This window comes from Ipomoea triloba, chromosome 6 (genome assembly GCF_003576645.1).
Source record: "Ipomoea triloba cultivar NCNSP0323 chromosome 6, ASM357664v1".
Taxonomy (NCBI): domain Eukaryota; kingdom Viridiplantae; phylum Streptophyta; class Magnoliopsida; order Solanales; family Convolvulaceae; genus Ipomoea; species Ipomoea triloba.
This window is the reverse complement of record NC_044921.1, coordinates 19,560,469-19,580,620: the sequence shown is the minus strand read 5'-3', so window position 1 is coordinate 19,580,620 and position 20,152 is coordinate 19,560,469. Positions and strand designations below refer to the sequence as shown.

The 20,152-nt window shown below is 32.7% G+C and overlaps 2 protein-coding genes and 1 pseudogene across 2 annotated transcripts; all 3 read left to right on the top strand.

Moving 5' to 3' along the window:
- The first annotated feature begins 3,108 nt into the window (after positions 1–3,108).
- On the top strand, positions 3,109–5,084 carry LOC116021881 (cytochrome P450 71B37-like). The gene is made up of 2 exons (XM_031262392.1): positions 3,109–4,093; positions 4,206–5,084. The coding sequence occupies exons 1-2, from the start codon at positions 3,218–3,220 to the stop codon at positions 4,815–4,817; spliced, it is 1,488 nt and encodes a 495-aa protein (XP_031118252.1). The 5' UTR covers positions 3,109–3,217; the 3' UTR covers positions 4,818–5,084.
- Positions 5,085–10,381: 5,297 nt separating this feature from the next.
- Positions 10,382–13,751, top strand: LOC116023621 (annotated as a pseudogene).
- Positions 13,752–17,442: 3,691 nt separating this feature from the next.
- LOC116023620 (cytochrome P450 83B1-like) lies at positions 17,443–19,073 on the top strand. The gene is made up of 2 exons (XM_031264623.1): positions 17,443–18,318; positions 18,459–19,073. The coding sequence occupies exons 1-2, from the start codon at positions 17,443–17,445 to the stop codon at positions 19,071–19,073; spliced, it is 1,491 nt and encodes a 496-aa protein (XP_031120483.1).
- The last annotated feature ends 1,079 nt before the right edge of the window (positions 19,074–20,152 follow it).

The window sequence follows — 20,152 nt, the reverse complement described above, 5'->3', positions numbered from 1 at the left end:
GAATTCTTAATTGCAATGGTTATCTCGGTTTGAGTAATCTGATAGATTTAAATGTCGGTGTACACAAAGAAAATTTTTAATTCTAAGGTTCGTAAAAATTTCTTAATCCCAAAGTTTATCTCGATTTGAGTCAAATTTTTTGAGTCATTAGATTTAAATGTCAGTTTACACAAAGAAAGTGTTGAATTCTCAATTCTAAGAATCTATATCTGGATTTGAGTCATCTGACGATGTCCGTGTACACAAAGAATGAGGAGTTTCGAACTGACCAACATGATCATATGCGTGAGAAATTGTGCAGGAGTTGGTTCATCAATGAGACAGGAGGAATATGATGAGGAACTCCTCAATCCAAATAGACCATAATGCATGACGATGTACTTGGTTATATTATTTAGTTGATCTCACTTAGTTAGCAATTAGCATCTTATTAGAAGCATGTCAGTCGTCAAATTAGCGAAGCAGAATAACCCAAATCCTCTCTCTCAAGTCTCATCCTACTCAACTACAAACCCTAAAAAATCTAACTAAACGCCTCTAATGGGATGCTTTATAGATATTTTTATCAGAATGAAAAAAGATAAAGATAAGAAGGAATAAAAGGGTACTTCAATGTGGAATTTATATGAAAGTTCATAAAAACAAATTTATGAAAATTTGTAGGAAAAATATTTATAAAAAATTGAGTTGTCATTTTAAAGGAAAAAGCGTCAAATATGTTTCAAACTATTACATGAGGTTTGGTTAAAGGAGATTACAATTTCATTCCCATATAATTTTCACGTAATTCTGAAGACAAGCAAATTCATTCGTTTGGTTGGATGAAATTGCAATTCTTTGAAATTTGAAATTAAAATTCTATTATTTTCAAGGAATTAGAATCTCATCCCCTTGGTATTTCAATTCCATGAATTTTAGGAAGAAAAAATAACTTTGAGACAAAATTATCCCATCTCTTTTAACCTAAAATTGACGTTTGACATTTCTCTTTTGATTATAACGTGTCTTCTTCTTCTACTCTCAATGCAGAACATCAATTAGTAGTCCAACCTCAATAAAATATGTTTTTATATATCAAAATTCTCTTATCTATTTTATTACTTTTGTTATGCAATTTTAGGGGTTTATTTACATCGTGTTACATAAAATTTCAAAAGTAAAATTTGAATTTGGTCATTTGAGATTTTTTTTTTGATAATGGTCATTTAGGATTTATAAATAATAATAATAATAATAATAATAATAATAATAATAATAAGTACATACATTTTGGACATTATATACTACTTAATCATTTTCAATTCTCATGTATACCAAACATTGGAATTGAAATTTTCAGTAACTTACTCTTGCAAACCAAACAGTACTGAAATTTAAATTGTCTCTTTATTCCCATAATATTCATTTACCATGGAATTGCAATTCTTTTCCCACCTAATTCCCTTCTTCCAACCAAACGCCCCATTAACGTTTGTGTAATTGAGCCAGCGAACAAAAAAAAATGTAATTAAACCATTCAACTCTATAAATTTGTGCAGATAGCATTTTAGCACGTTGTTTTCAAGTTAAGTAGGTAAGATGAATGACATGACATCTTAGGTGGTAATTTTTAATATTTAAATCAATTTACTATGTGTTTAATATTCAACTCTACTCAAAGCGCATCTCCAATTTTTTTTTTTTATCGTCAACCTCTATATAGTACTATAGTACAATATATTCGAGGCAACTTGCAACCGTGCACTGACATGGACGGATGGTCCCACTATCCTCACTCTCACTTCGTTCCATTCGGCACTATTATTTGTGATAACTTTTTCTTTTTTTTTAAATTATCATATAATATTGTAGTTGTGGCAACTAAGTATTGGTTACAAATAAATTATCATTATACTAGAATGCTAATGTCATAACCTAAGTTGTCACTAAAATGTATGCGCATTTTGACAATATTATAATTATGATGGGAACAAATGTAATTGTAACAAAATATAGGGTGGACACAAAATTTAGTATTTTTTGTGACAAATAGTTATTGGTCACTCTTTTTTTTATAATAGTTGTGACCATTTTTTTTTTGTAAATAAAAATACAATTAGTTAGTACCATTAGAAATGAGATATGGTTGTGAGATAAAATGTGAGATATGATTAGCCAATATCTAATTTAAACAAAAATTTTACAAGAATATTAAAAGAAAGAATACATTTTTAAGATTACACAATGAAATTGATGAAAACTATTTAAAACTAAGTGCCCAATGAATTAGCTAGAGTATTTTATATTTATAAAATTTAGAGAAACAATAAAAATTAGAGCTGAAGTATACTCAATTTCATAAATTGAGCTAATTTCCTAAATCATATTTTAATTTCATAGATCAAATTAAACTTTAATATCCCAAACAAAATATTGATATTAGAAACCAATTATTGGTTTCAGAAAAATTGGTTCCGAAACCAAATTATGGTTTCAGATACCAATTTTGGTTTTGGAAACCATTTTTTGTTTCAGAAATTAGTTTGAGGAGATGAAAGAGAAGATGGAGAAAATAATTGATAAAATTACTAAACGACCCCAAAGAGACTCCCGTACGTAATGCCAATGTGTTGTAATTGCGTCGTTATTCATTAGATATTTTTTGGCATCCTGTCAAAGGCATTGTTAGACATGCGTAATGAAACTAAAGTTTCCTAAAATAGCTAAACTTTAAAATAATTGATAAAATTACTAAATTAGTTGAGTAATTGATATATGTAGCCAGACATGAAATGATAAATTTTTGACAAAGTTTGTGTGAGACGGTCTCACAGGTCTTAATTTGTGAGACATGTCGGGTCTTTGATTAATGAGCCAAAAACAATTGTCAATATATTAAATATTTAATAAAAATCATCCGTGCATCGTACTTGCATAGCATGATAACTAGACAATTATTTGCTCGAATTCAAGCAGTGATAATATCAGAATTTTTCAGTAAAGTCTAGTGTCCATTTAACCATTTTTCAAAAAAAAAAAAAAGAAAAAAAAAGAAAAAAAAAGAGAAGAGAGAAACAAAAAAGTTCACCTTATCCTGCCTTTAAATATAAAGGCTCCTAGCTTCTATTCTCAGCTTCCATGTTCCATTACTCTCTTAAAAGGTCTAGTTTGGAGCTTCAATTCGGTTCTTAGCTTCTTTGTTAGTTTAAGATCAGATCGAGTTTGAAAATAAACAAAAATGGTGTTATTATTACTACTCTTTCTTCTCCCTTTCACTCTTATTTTCATTTATCATTACATTTTTCCTACTTCTCCATCTGGTCCTCCGAGGCTTCCAATCATTGGAAACTTGCATCAATTTGATAGTACAGAGTTTCATGTCTTCTTGTGGAAACTTTCAAAAAAGTATGGTTCCCTGATGCGCATAAAACTTGGTTACCGAGAAGCTATCGTGATTTCTTCAGCAACAATGGCTAAGGAAGTCTTGAAAACACATGACTTGGCGTTTTCTAGCAGGCCATCATTCATAGGCCAGCAAAGGTTGTCCTACAATGGCTTGGACATTGCGTTTTCACCCTACAATGATTACTGGAGAGAGGTAAAAAAGATTTGTGTTCTTCATCTCTTTAGCCTCAGGAGAGTGAAGCAGTTCCAACCAATCCGTGAAGATGAAGTCTCTCAAATGATCAATCGAATTTCGAAACGTGCCTTCTCGTACCAACAAGTAAATCTAAGCGAGATAGCCATGTCTCTAACCAGCAACATAATTTGTCGGTCCGCTTTTGGGTTAAGGTACGACGAGGAAGGGCAGGAAAAGAGGAGGTTTCACAAACTTTTGAATGAAGCTCAGGCAATGTTCGTGGAAGGGTCGTTAGTTGCTGATTTTTTCCCATCTTTTGGCTGGATGATTGATAAATTCACTGGAAAGGTGGCAAGACTAGAGAGAGTTTTCAAGGGGCTGGATTCCTTTTATCAAGAACTCATTGATAAGCATCTACAGCCAAATAGGCCAAAATCGATGGATGGTGATATAATTGATATTTTACTGGGTTTGATGGAGGAGAATTCATCTTTGGTCAATCTCACTTGTGATCACATTAAAGCTGTGTTAATGGTAAATCCAAAGTTTTCCTTCCTTGATCTACATATTTTATTAGGTTTTGCATTTTTTATTTTCATTTCAAATTTATCCTTAGATTCTTTATTTTAATTTGCACAATATTCAGAATGTTTTCGCTGGAGGGACGGACACAAGTACGGTTGTTATAATCTGGACTATGACAGCTCTAATGAAAGATCCAAGGGTGATGAATAAAGTTCAAAAAGAAATGAGGGAGTTTATAGGGGAGAAAGGCAAAGTAGATGAAGACGACATTAAACAACTACCATATTTCAGGGCAGTCATAAAAGAAACTATGAGATTGTACCCACCGCTCCCACTCTTGGTTAAGAGAGAAACCATGTCCAAATGCACGATTGATGAGTACGAAATCAAGCCAAAAACGATTGTCATTATAAACGCTTGGGCCATTGCTAGGGACCCCAAGTACTGGAAAGATCCAGAAGAGTTCTATCCAGAGAGATTTCTTGATTGTAACATTGATTACAAAGGACAAAACTTCGAACTCATTCCATTTGGAGCAGGCCGGAGGATGTGTCCCGCAATGGCACTAGGGCTTGTAGTGGCAGAGCTTGCACTTGCTAATCTTCTTTATGCATTTGATTGGGAACTGCCTTCTTGGATGAAGAAAGAAGACATTGACACTGAATCTTTGCCTGGACTTGCTATGCATAAGAAGAACCATCTTTGTCTTTTTGCTAAAAGTGCTCACGTGTAGATCGGCTATATGGAATGATTGGAGTCTACAAATAGTCAAATATGAAGTTCTTAAGCATAAGTTTTGTTGTTAATAAGCTTTAGCGTTCATTATGCATTTTATAGATGTACCGTGTGTGTAATATAATATTCCACTTGTGCTTCAATTTGGTCGGTCCATTTGTGATCAAACAATATGTTTTACTCTTCTAGCTTTGCCAAAAAGGTTTAGTTTGTGTTCAAGTAACATCTATCAATACTACTAATAAAAATAAAATTTTACATTTTCCGTCCAAACTACCTGCCAAGCTATTTCACAGAAAATCAGTGCACACAGAATAGGCAATATCTAGAGTTGGCTGATGAGATTAAAGTACAATAAGGAGAAATCAACAACTAACAGTAGAAGAAAAACATTTTCGTGTGAGTTCTGAGCCATGGGCGGCATTGAATTGGTATGAGCAACAAAGGAAAAGTATGCAAGCAAGTGCAGCAATGGAGATGGATCCCATACCCGCTTTGACTTGGCATCTAAATTATAACAAAGACGAGCACTTTTGGCTTGACTTCGTACTCATCAATAGTGCATTTCGAAAGAGTTTCTCTGTTAACCAAGAGTGGTGCTGGTGGATACACTCTTAACCAATAGTGCATTTTGAAAGGGTTAAGGGTGTGTTTGGTTGGGGGATTTAGGCATAAGGTATGGGTATCAAAGTGATTGTTAGTGTTTGGTTGATAGGTTTTGTGAATGCTACTATGGGTTTGGAATACCCCATTAATGGCAAAACCCATACCCTTATTAAATAAGAGTTTCATCTTCCTTCATCATTTCTTCTCCAACTATTAATAATCATTCCCATTCCACCCAACTACCAAACATGCTAAATACTTTCACTAAAACCCATTACCCTTACCAAGTATTTGATACCCATTCCGATTCCGATTCCCATGTGCGAACCAAACGCACCCTAGGAGTCTATCCACCGGCCCCACTCTTGGTTAACCAAGAGGTCGCCGGTGGAAAGGTTGCAATCCAGAGGGATGAGAGAGAGAGAGATAATAGAAATGGTGAGTGAGGAAGAGTGTAGATGAAAAGGGTGGTGGTTTAACCATTCACAAGGTTTGGTCGGAATAATAAAGAAAATTTTAGTACTCAAAAAAAAAAAATCAAGAAAATCTTGGGATATATCCTATACTTATATTTGGGAGTTGTCAATTGCCCCTAAAAAATGACACCCTTGCTAGCCATTGATCTGAAATCATAGGGCTTAAATTTATTTTTTTTATATAACATTTACATTTGTTTTTTTTTTTTTTTATATTTTCAATTGCCCTCAACTTCTATATAAATTACAAGTTTGCAACTCACACCCACACAGACCACACTAAATTCAGACTGTTGGGTCCCTCCATGTGAAAACTAAGCTAGCAGTACACACTCACTTTGGCAGCAAGTGGAGGAATCTTTGGCTTAGCTTTGTTCCCATTTTTTTTTCTTTTAATATCAAAACGCAACAGCCGAGAAAAGGTAAAAGGAAAGAAAGAGGGCAAAACAGACCCAAAGAAGGAGGAATCAAAGAGCTAGGAATGGGAGAACAAGCAAGGAAGAAAACAAAAGGAGATTCCTCCAAGAAAGGAAAAAGAAAAAAGAGGGATAGAAAAGGAAAGAAATTAAGATGAGATCCCAACTAGGTTGGTTTCTCGACAAATTAAAGACAGACAGAAACAACAAAAGAACGAAGTAAAACAAAACGCCTTTCTCTGCTGCTCAACTTCGGCTTTCACCGCCGGCCTCCGGTCGAAGCTTTAATGGAGCTTTGAGCCGGCGGTTTTGGTCACCTTCCATGTCTGCTCTCGCTCTTCTTCCGCCCTGACCACTGTCGCAGTTCCGTCCGCCTCCGACCACCGCCACAGATCTTCTTCTTCCGTTTTCTCTCTCTTTGAATAAAATAATAGTAGGTAAGTATTGGGGTTTGTGTTGGTAGTCTTGAACTCCAACCCTACTTTGACTTTACCCACTTTTTTCTTTATTATTGTGTTTTCCTCTCGTTAGTTTTACGAGCATTTTTCTTCTCGTTACTTTCACGAGCTTTTCATTTTCATTAGCATAAATCGTTTAGTTTGGTTTCGACAAGTGTTGATCTTATCCTGGGCGAGCAGAAAAGAATGATGACGAAGACCCAGATATTTGAAGAAGCTTTAAGCTCCCTGAAGGAACATAGCTTCATAGTTATGAAACAGTCTGCGATTCTAGTTTTTTACAGCATAGTTAGAAAAGTTGTTTCTATGTCTTACTGTAAGGAATGGTTTACCATTTCATTGATTATTGATGTAAACGTTTTATGTTATGAATTAATGGAATAGCTACGTTTATCTTTAAAAAAAAAGAAAAAAAAAAGAAAAGAAAGAAGAGGTCCCAACTAGGTTGTTCCCATTTTTATATTAGCAGCACGCTGGTGTACCTCTTTATAATAGTTTGGGTTATTTCATTATTTTTGGCAGGCACATTCTTTATTAAGATTTTTTCAGATTTAAATAATCTGATCTGTTTTTGCCACCAATTAAGTCTACCAAATTTTGCCTTAGTTTGTTGTAATTTTCCACAAGGATACTCTCACTTTTCTTTTCTTTTTCCATGCATAGCATATATATATGCAATTTCTCGGTCCAATTTCACCGATAATATGGGAGAAGATACTAATGATGAAATTCAGGAGGATGAGTGAGACATTTCTTATTAATTGGAGCTTGCTAAGCCCTGATATTATGTTGTTAGTTATACTTGATAGTCTTTGCTGAATGTATGATCGATTGAGTACACAAATGATGGGTTGGTTAATATCACGTCTTTCTTAAGTTTCTCTACCATTATTAAAAATTTTATTTTATCGTATAAAATTATAACTCTATGTTCACAATTACAGAACTTTATATTTATAATTTCATAATTCTATATTTACAATTTTATAACTCTATATTCAACAGTATAACACAATTTTTGAATCTATATAACAAAATTATGAATATAGAGTTCAAAAATTGTGAATATTAAGTAATGTAATTTTGTATATTGATATCTAAAACTGTGAATATAGAGTTCTAAAATTGTCAACATATCATTCTAAACTTGTGAATATGGACCCAGGTTCCTAGCATAATTTGCCAACTCATTGTATATAAAATGTAAAAACTCTTCAAAATTTAATTATTTTGACTTTTATTTCTTGTAAAGAATAACATATAATTAAGTCATTTTTTTTCTAAATTAAGTATATAAAATATAATAATTATCTAAGTATATAGACAATACACTAACGATCGCGGATCAATAAAACCATTTTCTTTATTAATTATTAAAAAATAAAGCACAAAGACAACATATTTAAAAAATTGTTGTCATTGAAGTGTTGGGTATATTCATATTCGCTTAAAGACAACATACTAAAGACAACGGTTAAAAAAACTCGTTGTGTTAAAAAAATAAAGAGTGCGCAACGATAACGGTTTTATAGTGTTGTATATTCAAGTGTGTTTAAAGACAACATATTTAAGACAACGATTAAAAAAACCGTTGTGTTAAAAAAATAAAGAGTGTGCAACGACAACAGTTTTATAGTGTTGTATATTCAAGTGTGTTTAAAGACAACATATTTAAGACAACGGTTAAAAAAATGCGTTGTGTTAAAAAAATAAAGAGTGTGCAACGACAACAGTTTTATAGTGTTGTATGAAGTGTGTTTAAAGACAACATATTTAAGACAACGGTTAACAAAACCGTTGTCTTAAAAAAACATATAGAGCGTGCAACGACAACGATTTTATAAAACCCTTGTCTTTGTAGTGTTGTGTATTCAAGTACGCTTAAAGACAATACACAAATGACAACGGTCACATACACCACTGTCTTTTAAAAAAATAAAGATTAAGCAATGACAACGGTTTTAAAAAAATTGTTATCTTTGTAGTGTTGTGTATTCAAGAGCACTTAAAGACAACACACCAACAACAACGGTTAATAAAACCGTTGTCTTAAAAAAATAAAGAGCTTGCAACGACAACGGTTTTATAAAACCATTGCCTTTGTAGTGTTGTGTATTCAACAGCACTTAAAAACAATACATCAACGACAATAAAACCGTTGCCTTTGTAGTGTTGTGTATTCAACAGCACTTAAAAACAATACATCAACGACAACGGTTAAAAAACAACCGTTGTCTTAAAAAAAAAAATGCACATAGACAACGATTAAAAAAAAAATCGTTGTCTTTGTGGTGTTGTCTTTTCACAAAATACACATAGACAACACACTAAAGACAAATGTTCAGTAAAAACCATTGTCTCTGACAAAAGTGTTGGGTCAAAAACAACGGTGTTGGACAAAACTGTTGTCTTTTAAACAAAAGACAACACTATTGTCAAAAACTGTTGTCTTTATAGTGTTGTCTATCAGCATTTTTTTTTGTAGCTCAGGCAATGCTCATGGGAGGAACATGGATTTCAACTATTTATATTTGAAAAGGCAAAAAATCTACAAAAAATCTAAAATAAAAAAGTTTATAAAAGCTCATAATAACTTTTTGAATACCACTCGACTGACTCTTTAAAAGTCTTAATCAAATACAACATGACGTTTAAATACTCTACAAAAGTCTTAATCGAATACCACCCAAGTTTTAAAGGCTCTTCAAAAATTAGAATTGAATATCTCCAAACTTTTAAAGTTTATAAAAGTGTTTAAAATTCTATGAAAATCAAGATGGAAAACACCCCTAAATTAATGGAGTCTAAATATTTTTAAACTTATTATTCGTTTTGGAATATTGATAATGTATACTTGACGTGAGGGACGATTTAGCACTCAAGAATCAAGACCATGGGCACATACATTGTTGGATGACTTCCTAATAAAGCAAACAAATCAATATAATCTTCTCCCAAACGTTACCATTGTGATCAGTTGAGCTGCCCATGCGGGCAACAAATCAATATAATCTATTTACACGACGGACAACTCATGCATGGAAGTTAGCTTAACCAAAACATGCATATACTTGCAATTTCATTACAAATTACTTTCATATTTTAAAACAGAACTAATGTTTTAAAATATTACCCATTGCTATAATTTTATGACAAAAATGAATACTTATCATATTTATACAATAATACTTTTTTTATTAAAAAAATATGATAAGTATTCATTTTTTGTATAAATATGATAAGTATTCATTTTTGTCATAAAAGTATAGTAATGGGTAATATTTTAAAATATTAGTTTTGTTTTAAAATATGAAAGTAATTTGTAATGAAATTTGCAATTTCTCTGTTGATACATGTGTGGGGGAAAATTCAACGGTCACCTATTCAAGCACGTAAAGAAAACCAAAAAGATATACACAAATACTACTATTCATCATCGTAATCCAATAACATAGAATAGAATCCAAATAAATCAAAATTCATCCACCACATTCTTTGCATACATAAATTTATATCTATCTAAAAACATAATAAGTCTCAATCAAGATTATATGCTTGATTTATGTCCCTATTTTTTTGCTAATAAATGCATAGATTTTACTTTAAATGTTGTACACTTTAATGTTATTAGACAAAATTATCCTTATTATATTCTTATTAGACAAAATTACCCTTACACCGTTATAAAACCTTTATTTTTTTTATTCTAGCACGGATAACTCCATCATTATTACCATAAACCTATATCTATCTTATCTTTTTTCTACTATTTAATTATCATTTTATTAAAATTATTATATAATTAATTTAATAGTTGATTATATTTTTATTAAATTTTTATGAATGGTAAATCATATATGTGTCTATAAAATACATATATTATTTGTGTGTGTATATATAATTTGAATTATAATTTTTAATTACATTTATTTATCAATGTTTTAATATTGGACATGAATTTTCGCGCATCGCGCGTACAAAATGCTAGTTCAATAATATATGCACACTAAGAATGGAATGAAAATTTAATCTCAAATAAATAAGTAAACAAGTTGTTAATGTTTTAGACTTATCTCCAATATCTAATTTAATCCAAAATTTTACAAAAATGTTGAAAGAAAGACTACCTTTTTGAGATTACACAATAAAATTGATGAAAACTATTCAAAATTATGTGCCCAATGAATTAACTAGAGTATTTTATATTTATAGTATTTAGAGAAACAATCAAAATTAGTGTTGGATCGGAGTAAACTTAATTTTATAAATTGAGGTAATTTCCTAAATCATATTTTAATTTCATATATCAAACGTTAATATGGGAAACCAAAATATTGATTCTAGAAACCAAATATTGGTTTTGAAACCAAAATTGGTTGCGAAACCAAATTATGGTTTCAGATACCAATTTTGGTTTCAGAAATTAGTTTGAAGAGATGAAAGAAAAGAAGGAAAAAAGAGATAAGAGATAATAAAGAATTCAAAAAAATATCTTTTGATTAAAAATTTAAAAAAAATATTTTTTATTAAATTGGATATTTTGTTTCCGTTGATCAAAATTCAGCGCTCCTTCCAAAGTTCCAGACTTTAGAGACCAACACATTACTTATTTACTGCAAGCGATTCATACCATACACACTTAAACAGCACATTTTGAAGAATATGCTTACCGGCCTATTCAAAGCTACAAATTCATTTTAGAAGTTTGTAAAAGATTTCCGTTGCGCACATCTTATATGCTAAACTTACTAGTAAAAAATGTAAGCATATAAACCACATAAGACAGTTGATATGTGGTAAACAATAAACAATCTACTAATCTCCAACCATAGTTTAAAACCTTAGTTACCTGTGACCGGCTTCGGTTGAGAAGAGGCTCTCGGGCGGCTTGTGGAATCACCGTTAATTAGAGTTGTTTCTCTATTTAAGTACCCTTCTATGCAATTAACTAGCTAGCCTGGAACAAATAGATCAATCTTCTCGATCAGTTGATACATGTGTTAGGGAAAATTCAATGCCCAAATCAATCAGCTATTCCAGCACGTAAAGAATATACATAAAATTGTCATTTTCCATTTTTTTTCTTTCTCATGCACGTTCCCAGTACTACACTACTACACTAAAAAAAAGAAAAAGAAATTAAAAAAAAAAATAGACAGAGAAACAAAATGTTCACCTTATCCAGCTTGGCCTATAAATATCAAGGCTGCTAGCTTCAATTCTCGATCAGCTTCCATCACTCTCTTGGTGCACTATAAAAAGTCTAGTTTGGAGCTAGCTTCAATTCATTGCTTAGCTTCTTTGTTAGTTTGAAAATAAACAAAAATATAATGGTGTTATTACTAATCTGCTTTCTTGTTCTGCCTTTCACTCTTATTCTTTTCATTTATTATTACAATAATATTTTTGTTACTTCCCCACCTGGACCTCTAGGGCTTCCAATCATTGGGAACTTGCATCAATTCGATAGTGCAGAGCTTCATGTGTTCCTGTGGAAACTCTCAAAAAAGTATGGTTCCCTGATGCGCATGAAACTTGGTTACCGAGAAGCTCTTGTGATTTCTTCAGCAACAATGGCTAAGGAGGCCTTGAAAACAAACGACTTGGCGTTTTCCAGCAGGCCATCATTCATAGGCCAGCAAAGGTTGTCCTAAAATGGCCTGGACATTGCGTTTGCACCCTACAATGATTACTGGAGAGAGATGAAAAAGATTTGTGTTCTTCATCTCTTTAGCCTCAGGAGAGTGAAGCAGTTGCAGCCAATCCGTGAAGATGAAGTCTCTCAAATGATCAATCCAATTTCGAAACGTGCCTTCTCGTACCAACAAGTAAATCTAAGCGAGATAGCCATGTCTCTAACTAGCAGCGTAACTTGTCGGTCTGCTTTTGGGTTAAGCTACGACGAGGAAGGGCAGGAAAAGAGGAGATTCCATAAACTGTCGAATGAAGCTCAGGCAATGTTCGCGGGAGGGTCGTTAGTTGCTGATTTTTTCCCATTGTTTGGCTGGATTATTGATAAACTCACTGGAAAGGTGGCAAGACTAGAGAGAGTTTTCAAGGGGCTGGATTCCTTTTATCAAGAACTCATTGATAAGCATCTACAACCAAATAGGCCAAAATCAATGGATGGTGATATAATTGATATTTTACTGGGTTTGATGGAGGAGAATTCATCTTTGGTCAATCTCACTTGGGATCACATTAAAGCTGTGTTAATGGTAAATTATTCTAAGTTTGTTTGCCTTCCTTGATCTCATTTACATATTTTATTAAATTAGGTTAGTTTTGCATTTTATTTTTATTTTTTTCAGTTCAAATTTATCCTTAGATTCTTTTTTTTTTTAATTTGCATAATATTCAGAATGTTTTCGTTGGAGGGACGGCAACAAGTGCGGTTGTTATAATCTGGGCAATGACTGCTCTAATGAAAGATCCGAGGGTGATGAATAAAGTTCAACAAGAAATCAGAGAGTTTATAGGCCGGTAGAAAGGCAAAGTAGATGAAGATGACATTAAACAACTACAATATTTCAGGGCAGTCATAAAAGAAACTTTGAGATTGTACACACCCGTCCCACTCTTCGTTAGCAGAGAAATCATTTCCAAATGCACAATTGATAAGTATGCAATCAAGCCAAAAACAATTGTCATTATAAACGCTTGGGCCATTGCTAGGGACCACGAGTATTGGAAAGATCCAGAAGAGTTCTATCCAGAGAGATTTCTTGAATGCAACATCGATTACAAAGGACAAAACTTTGAATTCATTCCATTTGGAGCTGGTCGAAGAATGTGTCCCGGAATGGCACTAGGGCTTGTAGTAGCAGAGCTTGCACTTGCTAATCTTCTTTATGCATTTGATTGGGAACTACCTTCTTGGATGAAGAAAGAAGACATTGACACGGAATCTTTGCCTGGACTTGCTATGCATAAGAAGAACCATTTGTGTCTTTTTGCTAAAAGTGCTCAGGTGTAGATCAGCTTTATGGAATCTAAAAATTGTACTGTCAAATATGAAGTTACTATGCATAAGTTTGTTGTTAATAAGCTTTCACGTTCATTATGCATTTTATAGATGTATACTGTGTGTAATATAATATTTCACTTTTGCTTCAATTAATTCCATTTGTAATCAAACAATATGTTTTACTCTTCTAGCTTTATAATTTGCCATAATAGTTTATTTTGTGTTCAATTTCAAGGTAACATTGGGATTAATGATATGATAGCCAAAACTGAGAGCATTCCCACTAATATATTTTAAAGGATTTTTTTTTCATGTTTTTTAGTTTAGGCAGAGGAGAGAGGTGAAAGGAGAGAGCTGGAATGTAAATTTATTAGAGCAATCTCAACAATGAGAGGTTTTTATTGATTTTTACAGGGACATGAAGTAGGAAAGGGAGGGAAGAGAGAAGAGAATAAAAAAACAAAAAAAAAAAGAAATTTTGACAAAAAAAGAATTATGGCCTGTTTGGTTGAGTGTAGTTTGGGATGAATTGCATTTCATTGAATTGCAATTCAGTGAATTCCCAGACTACACTGTTTGGTTGGAGGGAAATGCAATTCTGCAGAATTGCAATTCCCTCCAAATGATGAATTGCAATTCGGTGGAGAGGAGGGGCAATTACGTTGGTGTAAAGACAATTTTGCCCCTCCTCTCATACCATTTGTCTTTTTTTTTTTTTAATTTTAAAAATTTATTATTATTATTATTATTATTATTATTATCTTTTTTAAAGAATTGTTATTATTATACTTATTATTATTATTACTATTATTATTATTATTATTATTATTATTATTCTTATTATTGTTTTTGAAGGAAGAACTATTATTATTATACTTATTATTATTATTGAAGGAATTATTATTAATATTAGTATAATTATTATTATTATTATTGAAAGAATTATTATTATTACTACTACTACAACATATACTACAATATAAGGGCATTTTAGTCATTTTGTCGCTTCTTACCTTTCAATTCCCTGTACTCCTATTCCTGCATACCAAACACTGTAATTTCAATTCCTACTTTATTCATTGAATTGCAATTCCACCGAATTACAATTCTTTTTCCCCCTAATTCCCTCCTCCCAACCAAACGCTCTGTAAGTGTTTACGCGCCCAGTTAATGCGTGTAGGGCATGGCAAGTGCGCGATAATTGATGACTCCCACCAAAAAAATTAATTTGTTTGAAAAAAACTTCATCTACCATCAGTCCAAAATCCACCCCTAATTTTTAATTCGTTTATGAAAAAAAAACACCCCAAAAACCTTCTTGGGATGTCCTTAGGCCTTCCTCAATAGTGAAGATTTTGGTGTGATTTTTGAGGAATTTTTGTAGGTGTGATTAGGAAAGAGAATATGGGAGTGGAAGAAAAAAAAAACAGAAAAAAAAACAATTATTTAGGCGTCCAGGCTCACGCCTCACGTGCGTGAGGCGCGATTCTTCTCCCCCAGTGGGCCCCCTTTTCACTGCCAAGATCCCCATTTTTGCAGGAGAAAAACTTCAAAAAAACTACCTCCACATTTGTTAAAAACTCCAAAAGTTTTACTATTTAAAAATTTCCTTAAAACCCACAAATGAGGATGACCTTACTGAAAATGCTAGGTATATATTTATGGACCCCGTTGCAAATTTTTTTTATTTATTATTATTATTATTTTTGTCTGCTGCAAGTGCTAAGGTTTGCGTTGGGTATACGTATACCAATGTCTAAATTACTTGCAAATTGTCTGTTATTTATTTTTTAATTGTTGAGATATGTTTATTTATAGCCCTACCAAACATGAATATAAAAGATGATAACAAAAGTTATATTAGCTTGACTTAATAGGTCTTTTAATATCATGATTCCAAAATTTGAGAAGTATACTTATTTTTTAAGATTTAATTAATAATAATATTGTTTAGTTGTTGGACATATATATGTTGGAACTTTTGCTTAAAAATGACATTTAAATGGTTATTTTGTGGTACAAATATAAGTGGGGTCGACTTTCGGTTTAGGTCGTGTCAAAGTAGATTCACACTCTTTGTAGCGAGACGAAAAAATTGATATATTGTATGCTCAAAACGGATAATGGGTGAATGAGAAATTAATTATCAAAGTAGACCATTTAAGTTAGAAAAGAAAGGTGGAAAGGCTTTGGAAATACACTTTTCCCACATTAGTTAGGAAAATCGATTTGCACCGCTATATATACCAGAGCTTTTTAGAAAAATGTTGAATTATATAGTATAATAGCTCTCTTGCGCGCAGAAAAAATTTGACCCGTGTAAGCCCGCTGGTTGTTATACGACTCGGATTTCTCCTCTCTTGTTCATTCGAATTATAAAACCTTTTTTGTTATATATATATGGAAAATGGACTTATTCACCAATCACGCACCACCGTCCACCTACAATATATATTTCATCCAACTTGCCTGGCCGGCCTGAGGCATGACGATTATTGGCCAGATTAGAAACCTAAGGGAGTGTTTGATTCAGTGTCGTTGGTTTTTATATTTATTTTTTTAGGAACTAGAATTCCTAAAAGTTGAAAAAAAATTGATCCATTTAAAGTTTTATAATCGTGAGGAATGCTGAAAACTTTATATGTGCATAGCTATTATGAAAAACACTTTTTGTTGCATTTTTTTTTTTGGCATATGGGAAGTTGTTGTTGTTTTTATTTTTTTATTTTTTTTTTTATTATTTTTATTTTTATTTTATTTTTATTTTTTTTGAGCCTATGAAAGATGAAAAACTTGGACTTAGTTAATGATTTTGCAACAATTAACCAATCTAAATATGAAAGAAATAATTTCCTTGCTCTAATCCTTGGAAACCTTCCCTTATTATATTCCTCTAGAGTCTTCCACTAAAACTTTTGCACTAGCTTCACATCATCTTTCGACATTTCACTCCTATTTATATTTGGATTCAAAATTCTCTTTTTTTATTTTTTGTTTTATTTAACCTACTGGAGCACAAAAAGCCAACGGCCCCGCTAGAGATCAAACCTGTGATCTCTCACTCGAGAGGACCACAGGCCCACAACTATACTGTTTGACCACAAGATCTTTGGTCACACCTATGCGCTATTAAACAGACAAGTTTGAGATATGCCACTTGCAATATTTTAATCTTCCTTGATGTATAACACTTGAAGACTTTTAGCCAATCATTGATTGCATCTAGTTCCTTAATTTCTAGCTTTATTTTCACTCCTTTTTATTTCTTATTTTGGCAAAGACCCATCTTGGATAAAGTACTAATTAACTTCCAAAATTATCAGTGCATGAAATAACTCATATATTGCTTGTCTTGTTTCCAGAACGTTCTAGGTATCTCTTGGTGTGAATGACTTACTGCTTGGTTGCCTTATTACTCACATGCCTTATTGCTGGTTAGGGTCCATTTGACCATTTTAAAAAAAAAATAGAGAGAAACAAATAGTTCACCATATCCTGCCTTTAAATATAAAGGCTGCCTTTCAAAAAAAAAAAAATATATATATATATATATATATATATATATAAAGGCTGCTAGCATCAATTCTCAGCTTCCATGTTCCATCACTCTCTTGGTCTACTATAAAAGGTCTAGTTTGGAGCTTCAATTCGTAGCTTAGCTTCTTTGTTAGTTTAAGATTGAGTTTGAAAATAAACAAAAATGGTGTTATTATTACTACTCTTTCTTCTCCCTTTCACTCTTATTTTCATTTATCATTACATTTTTCCTACTTCTCCATCAAGTCCTCCCGGACTTCCAATCATTGGAAACTTGCATCAATTTGATAGTGCAGAGCTTCATGTCTTCCTGTGCAAACTTTCCAAAAAGTATGGTTCCCTGATGCACATGAAGCTTGGTTACCGGGAAGCTGTTGTGATTTCTTCAGCAACAATAGCTAAGGAGGTCTTGAAAACACACGACTTGGCGTTTTCTAGCAGGCCATCATTCATAGGCCAGAAAAGGTTGTCCTACAATGCCCTAGACATTGCGTTTTCGCCCTACAGTGATTACTGGAGAGAGATGAAAAAGATTTGTGATCTTCATCTCTTTAGCCTCAGGAGAGTGAAGCAATTCCACCCAATCCGCGAAGATGAAGTCTCTCAAATGATCAATCGAATTTCAAAGCATGCCTTCTCGTACCAACAAGTAAACCTAAGCGAGATAGCCATGTCTCTAACCAGCAACATAATTTGTCGGTCCGCTTTTGGGTTAAGGTACGACAAGGAAGGGGAGGAAAAGAAGAGGTTCCACAAACTTATGAATGAAGTAGAGGCAATGTTGTCGGGAGGGTCGTTAGTTGCTGATTTTTTCCCATCGTTTGGCTGGATTATTGATAAACTCACTGGAAAGGTGGCAAGACTCGAGAGAGTTTTCAAGGGGCTGGATTCCTTTTATCAAGAACTCATTGATAAGCATCTACATCCAAATAGGCCAAAATCAATGGATGGTGATATAATTGATATTTTACTGGGTTTGATGGAGGAGAATTCATCTTTGGTCAATCTCACTTGGGATCACATTAAAGCTGTGTTAATGGTAAATTATTCTAAGTTTGTTTGCCTTCCTTGATCTCATTTACATATTTTATTAAATTAGGTTAGTTTTGCATTTTATTTTTATTTTTTTCAGTTCAAATTTATCGTTAGATTCTTTATTTTAATTTGCATAATATTCAGAATGTTTTAGTTGGAGGGACGGACACAAGTGCGGTTGTTATAATCTGGGCTATGACAGCTCTAATGAAAGATCCGAGGGTGATGAATAAAGTCCAACAAGAAATCAGAGAGTTTATAGGCCGGGAGAAAGGCAAAGTAGATGAAGACGACATTAAACAACTGCCATATTTCAAGGCGGTCATAAAAGAAACTTTGAGATTGTACACACCGGTACCACTCTTGGTTAGCAGAGAAATCATTTCCAAATGCACAATTGATGAGTATGAAATCAAGCCAAAAACAATTGTCATTATAAACGCTTGGGCCATTGCTAGGGACCCCGTGTATTGGAAAGATCCAGAAGAGTTTTATCCAGAGAGATTTCTTGATTGCAACATCGATTACAAAGGACAAAACTTTGAATTCATTCCATTTGGAGCTGGTCGAAGAATGTGTCCCGGAATGACACTAGGGCTTGTAGTAGCGAAGCTTGCACTTGCTAATCTTCTTTATGCATTTGATTGGGAACTGCCTTCTGGGATGAAGAAAGAAGACATTGATACCGAACCTTTACCTGGACTTGTTATGCATAAGAAGAATCATTTGTGTCTTTTTGCTAAAAATGCTCAGGTGTAGATCGACTATATGGAGTATACCAATAGTCAAATATGAAGTTACTATATGCATAAGTTTGTTGTTAATAAGCTTTCACGTTCATTATACATTTTATAGATGTACTGTGTGTGTAGTATAATATTTCACTTGTGCTTCAATTTGGTCCATTTGTAATAAAACATATGTTTTACTCTTCTAGCTCTAATTTGCCAAAAAGGTTTAGTTTGTGTTCAATTTCTTGGTAATATATAATTAATAGCCTAAATTGAGAGCATTCCAACCAGTGTGTTTTAAAGGTTTTTTTTTTCTCCATGTCTTTGAGCTTAGGTAAAGGAAAGAGAGAGAATGATATAGAATTTATTAGAGCAACTTCAACAATGAGAGATTTTTGTTGGTTTTTGTCGGGAAAAGTAGGAAAGAGGAAAAAGGAAAAGAAAAAGAAAAAGAAATTCTGACAAAAAAATAGTGTTTACGCACCCAACTGTCGCGTATAGGGCACGGCAGGTATGCCGTCTATCGCGCACCTGCAAAGCCTATTAAATTTTTATTAACAATTAATGGGTTCAATAAAAATTTTTAATTTGTTGGAGAAAAAACCACTAAAAACTTCATCTATCATCAGTCCAAAACCCACCCCTAATTTTTGTTTATGAAAAAACACCCAAAAACCCTTCTTAGTTTTTTATGGGCCCTGCTGCAAAATAAAAATAAAAATTTGTCTGCTGCAAGTGCTGAGGTATCCGTTGGGTATACCAATGTCTAAATTACTTGCAAATTGTCTGTTACTTATTCTTTAATTGTTGAGATATGTTTATTTATAGCCCTACCAAACATGAATATAAAAGATGATAACAAAAGTTATATTATTTAGCTTGACTTAATAGGTCTTTTAATATCATGATGATACCAAAATTTGAGAAGTATACTTGTTTTTTAAGATTTAATTAATAATAATATTGTTTAGTTGTTGGACATATATGTTGGAATTGTAGCATAAAAATGACATTTAAGTGTCTATTTTGTAGTATAAATATATGGTGCGTCCAATTTCGATTTGAGTCGGGTCAAAGTAGATTCACACTTTTCATAGTGAGACGAAG